Source organism: Gadus morhua, chromosome 9 (genome assembly GCF_902167405.1).
Source record: "Gadus morhua chromosome 9, gadMor3.0, whole genome shotgun sequence".
Lineage (NCBI taxonomy): Eukaryota > Metazoa > Chordata > Actinopteri > Gadiformes > Gadidae > Gadus > Gadus morhua.
This window is the reverse complement of record NC_044056.1, coordinates 3,308,646-3,317,085: the sequence shown is the minus strand read 5'-3', so window position 1 is coordinate 3,317,085 and position 8,440 is coordinate 3,308,646. Positions and strand designations below refer to the sequence as shown.

At 51.5% G+C, this 8,440-nt stretch overlaps 1 protein-coding gene across 1 annotated transcript; it reads right to left on the bottom strand.

Moving 5' to 3' along the window:
• Positions 1–654: 654 nt before the first annotated feature.
• Positions 655–8,361, bottom strand: frs2a (fibroblast growth factor receptor substrate 2a). The gene is made up of 7 exons (XM_030367032.1): positions 7,915–8,361; positions 7,199–7,287; positions 6,987–7,078; positions 6,468–6,654; positions 5,026–5,169; positions 2,770–2,936; positions 655–1,920 (listed from the first exon to the last, which is right to left on the bottom strand). The coding sequence occupies exons 3-7, from the start codon at positions 7,050–7,052 to the stop codon at positions 691–693; spliced, it is 1,794 nt and encodes a 597-aa protein (XP_030222892.1). The 5' UTR covers positions 7,053–7,078; positions 7,199–7,287; positions 7,915–8,361; the 3' UTR covers positions 655–690.
• Positions 8,362–8,440: the final 79 nt, after the last annotated feature.

The following is an 8,440-nucleotide window of genomic DNA, read 5'->3' as shown; positions in this document are numbered from 1 at the left end:
TGAGGGTTTGGTTTGCCACCCAATCTGGGGGAGTAGCGATCACCACGGCAACTCGACGTCCGACGGACCATTTGAAAGACGGGGGCGCAGTCGTGGCATCGGTGAAGTACAAATAAAACAGAACAGACATTTATTGTGCCAGAATCTACTGTACATAGTCAGAAACATAATGTAGTGTACCATGTAATTCTCAGATACTGATATTACAGCAGCATGTAATGACTCATATAAAGGCTAAATGGAATGCTTTGTTCAGTAATACTGATTTGTACCATACAAGGAGAGGGTGAGGGGAATGCAGTCCAGTCTTATTAACATAATAAACAACCCAAATGCACTGTAGAATGAGTGGAGGAAGAGAGGTATTATATTACCATAGGAATAAATCGGTATATGGCAAGTACCTAGGTTTAAATTCTGGGTTCTTTTTTTGGTCTACCTAAATTCCCTCACAGGTAACCACACGACAAAAGTCAGTTTCTCTCTCGCTCTCTCTCTCTATATATATATATTTCTTAAGACTTTTAACTGGCTATAACTCTTCATGATGCGCTCTCCGTGTGTGTGTGTGTGTCTCTGTTGGGCGGTTATAAAGACGAGCACCCCGTGTGTCCAGCTGAAGCGAGGGGGGGGGGGGGGGGGGGGGGGGGGGGGGGGGGGGGGGGGGGGGGGGGGGGGAGGAGGGCGGTCTCAGACAGTGCTTTTGGTGGGCAGTTCCGTGCTGTTGTGGCGCGTCTTCCGCGACGTGCCGTCGTCGCGCGGGCGCGCCCGCTGCAGGTTGGACATGGCGGCGGTGCGCTCGATGTCGATGAGGGCGTACAGCTCCGTGCGCCGCGTGGGCGTGCCCGGCGCCAGCGGCGAGGTGGGCGTGCGCGGCGTGTGGGGGTCGCTGCCGTCCGACGCGCCCCGGTTGCAGCCGCTGCCGTCCGTCTCCACCTCGATGTAGTTCAGCGTCTTGGCCGAGTCGCCGTGGCCCGGCGCGAGCAGGGGCCGGCGGAAGTCGAAGTTGAAGACGGTGGGGCCCTCGGCGTGGCGGCGGCGCCCCGTGTCGGGCCGGTGCGCGCTGAGCGGCGCCACGTTCTCAGTGTTGACGTAGTTGTGGGAGGGCTCCGGCGGCGCCGCCGACAGCGGGTGGGAGTAGGAGTGCTGCAGCAGGCTGTGGGGCGCGTGGTGGTGGTGGTGGTGGTGCTGCTGCTGGTGGTGGTGGTGGTGGTTGTTGTAGCCGTTGAGGGAGGGCGTCTTCAGGCCGCCCCGGCCAGCCTCCTCCCCGTCTGGGAGGCGCGCAAGCCCCCCGCCGCCGCTAGCGGCGGCGGGGGGCTTGCGCGCCTCCCAGACGGGCGGCAGCACCGGGAGGTTCTCGTAGTCCAGCAGCGCTGTGCGCCGTTGGGCCGAGTTGTTGGCGTTCTGGAGGTCCGGGGTGAGCGGCGGCGGGCGGTTGCGCCGCGGGGCGGCCGCCGAGGAGGAGGAGGCGGCGGCGGCGGCGGCGGCGGCGGCGGAGGAGGAACAGGAGCCGTTGGACTGCGGGTGGGCCGGCGCGGCCTCGGGGAGGGGCTCCCTGCCGCCGTGCTGCGTGTCCGTGTGGCCGTTGGTCCCGACCCCCCCCTGCTCCTCCTCCCCCTCCTCGTCCTCGTCGCCCCCCTGCAGCACCTGCTCCTTCCGGGCCATGAGCTTCTGCTTCTGCACCGGGGTGGGCCCCAGCACGAAGCGCACCCCCGCCGGCTCCAGCAGCACCTGGGGCTCCGCCTCCGGCGGGTCGGGCGTGGCCGGTGGCGGCGGCGGCGGGGGCTCGGGGCGGAGCCTCGGAGGGGGCGGCGGGGTGGGGGGCAGCTGGGGGGAGGTGGGGCTCTCCAGCGGGGTGGTGAGGGTCAGCGGGCTGGGCTGCTCCTCCAGGAGCCCGCTGGTGTTGACGTAGGTGTGGACCTGAAGCCCGGCCCGGGGGACACACACACCGACCAGTCAGTACACACCTTCATATACCAACAGAACAGCCTCTACAGTGGACCTGAAGCCCGGCCCGGGGGACGCACACCGACCAGTCAGTACACACCTTCATATACCAACAGAACAGCCTCTACAGTGGACCTGAAGCCCGGCCCGGGGGGGACACACCGACCAGTCAGTACACACCTTCATATACCAACAGAACAGCCTCTACAGTGGACCTGAAGCCCGGCCCGGAGGACACACACACCGACCAGTCAGTACACACCTTCATATACCAACAGAACAGCCTCTACAGTGGACCTGAAGCCCGGCCCGGGGGACGCACACCGACCAACACAACCTCATTATTCCCACTAGGGGCCATTTGTTTGAGCAGCTTGTTGTAGAGACAGTGACGTACAAATACACAACTACACAACTACGGAGCATTGAGTGGTCGCATTGCAGAGGGGATGAACAGTTTGTTTGTGATAATCATTACACACATACCTTATATACTAACAGAATAACACTGACCGCTCTAAAGAGACTGACTTAAAGAATCAAAAAGGAATGACGATGAGTAAAAGGTCCCGTGACACACACCCGGTGCGAGTGTGATCAGCCGCTACAAGCCGCTTTGAATATCTGCCCCTTATGACACCACAAGTGGGCGTGTCCACCTTGACGTACGACGGATAGATGAGCGACCTTTGCTCCAGTCCACTGGGTAGGTGGACACGCCCACTTGTGATGTCATAAGGGGCCGGTTTGTAAGGCTAATCACTCTCACACCTGGCGGCACAACGTCTTTAAACCAATCGGGCAGCTCTGCGGCGCTCTTACCGCGTCGTCGGCCACCAGGAGGGGGTGGGTGGACTCCTCCCCCACCGAGGGGAGGCGGGTGCTGGCCACGGAGGGGTGGCGGGTGGAGGGGTGGGAGGCCGGCGCGTCCCCCACCGACGGGAGGCGGCCCACGCCGTTTGGCACGGTGGGAACGGAGTAGCCCAGAGCTGGACAGGGCAAAGGCAACTTTATCGACACGGCACTTTTCATAAGACTCAAAGCGCTTCACATGTGAACATTGTTAAACAGTCAAATCATGGAATAGATAAGTAAAAGAAGACGTAGTTAAAGTAAAAAAAAAGAAAAAAAGAATAAAAGACAGAAAATAAAAGCAAAGTTGAAAAAGTGGTTTAGAAAGTGCAATGTATTTAAGATGCATCTCTCTGGTATCAGATCAACAGTCTATGGAGTCGGGGAGACAGAACTGGTATATATATGTATATATTAGTGGTGGGAATCTCTTGACACCTCACGATTCGATTCCGATTATGAGGTCAACGAATCGATTCTGAAGCGATTATCGATGCATCAATTTTTTTTATGTACATTTCCAATGCGTGATTTCCAAAAATATATATATACATCTGGGTTTGCTACTCAGAGTTTGCTAATCACTTCCTACTTTTGTGATGATCATTTAAGACATCAACAGATGAATTAACTTATCTAATATTTCATAAGGGAGAAAGCTTTTGTCACAAATATGACTTTCTATGAACAATGCAATAATCAATGCAGGTTGCATTATAACACAATATGGAAGCATGCAAAAAATAGGTTTCAGTTGTATTTTCTTTCTAATCTTTCTTTTCTATGTCATTAAAGGAAAGGCTGCTCTTGAATTAGAAGGAGACCATGCTAGTGGCAGGTCCTCCCATCTTTGAGGGAGGTCATGGGGTCGCACTGGGTACAGGTTAGCGAGCGTCTGCGTGCTCAGCGGGGGTCATTACAGGGCTCAGGGTGGAGCTGAGGTCACCCACACTGGTGCTCTTATTCCCCGGCCGTTTCAACAATTAGATCATGCTGATGTCGAGTTAGCCGCGGGTGGCTCCTGCCAGCCCCTTGTGCACCCTGGCCCCGCGCACGGCGACAAAGAACGCACTCAGAGCCGACCGGGAGTTTAATTGATCGAATTAGAAGAACGATTCCAATTGATTTCAGCTGGAGGCCAATTAGCTCGGGGAACGCTTTGGAATGCGCTTCGGGGACGTCTGCACATGTAGGGACACGACTTGCAGCTACACACCAATAATATGCAGCCGATGATGTCTTCACACACACACACACGACGACTAGCCCTGTGATGCACTTGTGAAGCGTTTTATTTCAGGTCCGCATGGCCAAAGACTTGAATGTGTTTTAGGGACAAGCAATTTAATTATCGCTATATTCATGAATTCCATTTTTTTTTTATTGCCGCAGGTTTGCTGTAGTTACTCTTAAAGTAGTGATGCTTAATATAATACAGCAACCTTCTGTTACAGCATTTATTCTGGAAGAAATGAGCGTCTGAGTCACGGACAGGAATCCTACACTAAAACGATGTAGTATCTATGCACACGAAGCCTTGCACTTTGTTTGGAGGAAAGAAAAGGAGTCCAGCTAATGGAATCAACTTAACACAAAACGACGCCAGTCTGGTCGTTTAAATCACTAAATATATCATTAGATCTGATGCGAGCCCAAAGCCCATTATGTGGGAGTCCATTAGGGGCATTACCACTATCTTGTTTTCCCAATTTCAAATGTATATCTATTACATGATACCATACACAAGCAGTACTCTAGCACTGCTACCAACTCCAGCGCATCATACTGTGACCTGAACGTGACCTGAATGTGCATACAAAGTAGGGCTGGGTAGAAATATCGATTCATCAATGCACTGCAATTTATTTGTTCTCGATTCAATACTATACAATGGTGTATTCCTTTTCTTGCTAGTTAAAGCACAATGAAATGGTTAATTCATTTGGAAATCGTTCATTCTAAATAATATTTAGGTATTTTTGTCATCTGCACGTATTATTGAATCGATATCCAAGTGATTGTATCGACATCGAATCGAAATCGAATCAAATCAAGACCTAAAGAATCAAATTCAATTGAGGGGTATCTGGCAATACCCAGCCCTAACGCAAAGCATAAAAAAAAAGAGGGGGAGGCGGCGGGAATGTGTTTGTGTGTAGAGAACGTGTGCGGATTAACGCCGTGGGCGTCTAGCGGGCCGTCGCCAGAGTGCGTGTCTGCACGTACCTGCGGGGGTTTGGGGCGTGAGTGCTCCCTGGTGGTGGGGCTCCAGCATGGGCTCCTCCACCACGCTGATGCTGTGGCTGTGCATCACCTCCTGCAGCATGTTGAAGATGTCCTCGGCGCGGGCGCACTTGAAGGCAAAGATTCCTGGGCACAACACAGAGGCACAAAGGGGGAGGGGGGGGGGGGAGTCAGAGTCTCGGGGGGGCGGACACCTCGCGGGCGAGCCGCCACCTCCTCCAGGGGCGACCGGGGGTACGGGTGGGTGGGAGGCGGAAACACACGACTTCACTGGCCGCAGCGACGCCTATGGCGTTCACTAGAAGCCGAGGTCATCAGTGTAGGGCGTGACAGGACAGAGCGTTTGGCTCGTGTCTTCACACCCCGTGTGTTCCCCGTGTCTTCCTACTACCCACTGTGAAAGGGCTCTTAAAAACACTCAAACCACCAAACACCAAAACTTAAAGCCAGGAGTCCCTTTGGGTTCATCGGAGAAGGTAGATTCCCGAAACCGGCAGGGGAAATGGGAAAACCGTAAAAAAAAAAAATGGCCATGTACACCACGAATATGGCAACACACCAAGGACCTAACAGGCATGGTCCTGCCACTATGACTACTCGGGGTGTAAGGAAAGCACTGCACGAGAAAGAACAGACAAGAGGAGTGACTCCTGATCCAACCATAGCACACCACATCGTGTGTATTGGGCAATACTGCAAAGGGGACCACAGTATTGCTAGCATGGAGTGAATGACATGGGGTGGGGTGGGAGGGGGGGTAGGGACACAACGGGGGCCGAGACTTACCGCAGCACAGAACCTACAGAACCCCTCCCAAACCCCCAGCTCGCTCCCTTTCGAACCTCAGCATCGTGACGGTATGAGATCCAAAGAGTGACAAAGATGTGTCATGGTCGCAGCACAAACATGTGGTTAGGACAACGTTTATACAATAAGTGGGAAATAGCCCATCACCTGTAGGCGGCATTCTACAATTAGACCACACACCCACACACACAAGCCTCTATTCTGGCATTTTATCTGAATCTTATGGAAATCACAATAACGTCAGACACAGACTGTAACCTTCCAATGGATTAACATCGTGTCATGGACATTCATTATATTTGCATTTGAATTATCTATTTGCATAGATCCCAGAGAGGAAAGTAAACTAAATTGATATCACAACCCATCACATTTGAGGGAACAATGCAGTTTGGCTTCGTATGGATTTAGTCAAAGTATCCAAAGGATTGAATAAACTGACCTGGCATAAGCTATTTCCTATTTATTTCATATTAAAGTTAGACCACTGCATCAGGTTTTAGATGGGTTAACTTCCCTTTGATTCGGCCTCCATGTTAACGACATTAACAAGCAACATGTCTGGCTCCAGCAGAGGGAATGAGCCACTTGGTTCGAGGCGGACGTTTGGCACATACCCTGTCCCGTCTGGCAGCGGCGCCCGCTCTCAAAGGAGAACAGGTTGGAGTCGTAGCCATAGCGACGCAAGCACAGGTACGGCCACCTGACGTCATCCCGGCGGTGCGTGTGGAGCACCAGCTCGCCCTCCGTCAGCTCCATCACGCCAGAGCCCAGCTCATTGCCATCGTCGTCCACGTTGACCACCTGGCACACACACACACACACACACACACACACACACACACACACACACACACACACACACACACACACACACACACACACACACACACACACACACACACACACACACACACACAGGTTAAAGGACGGACCGAGGCAAACCCACGCAGGAGATCAAAACTGTTTCTCCTACCCATGTTGCAGTTTGTTCAAACCGCTCCGAAACAAGTACAAGCACAGTACTTGCCGAGCCAAACTCCCTAACCACAGTCATTAGTGAATAATGTTGTGTGGGCGGACAGACTTCTTGCTACACGGCTAGTGTGGTGAGACAGGCCACAGCAGGCACTCACCTTAAATTTGCTTTGATGATTATCAGGAATTGACTCTTTCTCTGGACAGCTTAAACAGCTACCCATGGCTTCCTCACAGCACCATCTGATGTCTAGGATGCCAGGCCAAAATAATGGTTAGATGTCCATTGTTTAAATTACAACAGTATGAGTGATGAATACAGTGCAACAGCAGACTGTGTAGTTCAACGTTTTGGTAGAGGTTTCCTCACCTAGATCCTGCCACCAGTATCCCTGGTTTCATCCGCAGAGACTGAGCGACACCCATGCTTAATCTGTTTGACCAACATGAACAGCAATCCTTAAAAAAAAACAAAGGGGTAGAAGGAAAATAAGTGCCCTTCTATTTTTCCACTCCTCCGAGCAAAGTCATCTGAAGAAAACAGCTTGGTAGAAATAAGGACTTGCGTTGGTCCTGATCTATTTCCGCACTCATCCACAGTCAATACTACGGTTTGACTTCTAGAATGGAGATATAGCCCACGACACACTATTTTGTTCTCGTGGTCGCTATATTCCATGTTGCGATCACTTTTCTACAGGTATATAGCATGCAGTGTTGTGGGCATCCAAACGGTTAACTTACGTTTGTTTATTAGCCACGAATGATGTAAACAAACAAACAACATAATTGGACGCTAAATAACCAATTTCAATTACGTCAAAACTTTGTCGATTAAGTCTGTTAAATTCAATGAAGATGTTACGCTTAATTAACTTTGCGGCCAGTAAGGTCCATTGGCCCAGTGCTATTCTAAGGGCAGCTAGTTAGCATGGCTCCTGGATCCTGGTTGAATAAGCTAACACTAGAACTCAGCTCTCTTCATTAGCTCCGATGCTAAAGTTAGCAGCGGAGCGGAATACATCAACGCCTTTTGCGTGCTATCAAAGATATCACACAAGTCAATGATCCATAAAACATACTCACAATACACCGTCGCTAGGTTCAATGTAAGCATCCAAACTTTTCGGACGTGTAGACGATGAGTAGCGGTAGGATATCCCAGAACGACGCTAGCTAGTGAACCAACCAACTAGCTAGCGGTAGCTCGCTACTAAACGGGCAAATCCACCATCTTTCCACTGCGTTGCTAGAGCGCCAAAAAAACAATCACAACTTCTTACAAAGAGGACTAACGCTCATGTGGGTGGAAAAAAAGCCGTGGAAAATGGTTTGAATCCATCGACACTAATCCACGTTTCACTACTTGATGAAAAACTCCGCCGAAATAAAGTTTGTCTTCTTGAATACCAAGTTTACTTTGGTCACACCGTCTTCTGTCTTGCTAGCTTGCCTGGCTAAATAACGGCGACTTGGCTAAACTTCCGAGAGTTCGAGGCAGGAATCTCCAATGTGGTGAACATCCAGCTCAGTGCGCAGGCGCCAGTGTGTGGTTTGGGACACCCAGGGCCTCTCCCAAGAGGACATAATGAATGAGTAATAGAAAATAATG

Excerpts from the sequence above, each read along its gene's own strand:
- frs2a (XM_030367032.1), bottom strand. The coding sequence starts at position 7,052 with ATGGGTAGCTGTTTAAGCTGTCCAGAGAAAGAGTCAATTCCTGATAAT. Across the intron at positions 5,170-6,467 it reads CCGCTGCCAGACGGGACAGG|GAATCTTTGCCTTCAAGTGC; the intron begins GTATGTGCCAAA and ends TGTTGTGCCCAG. Across the intron at positions 2,937-5,025 it reads CACGCCCCAAACCCCCGCAG|CTCTGGGCTACTCCGTTCCC; the intron begins GTACGTGCAGAC and ends TGCCCTGTCCAG.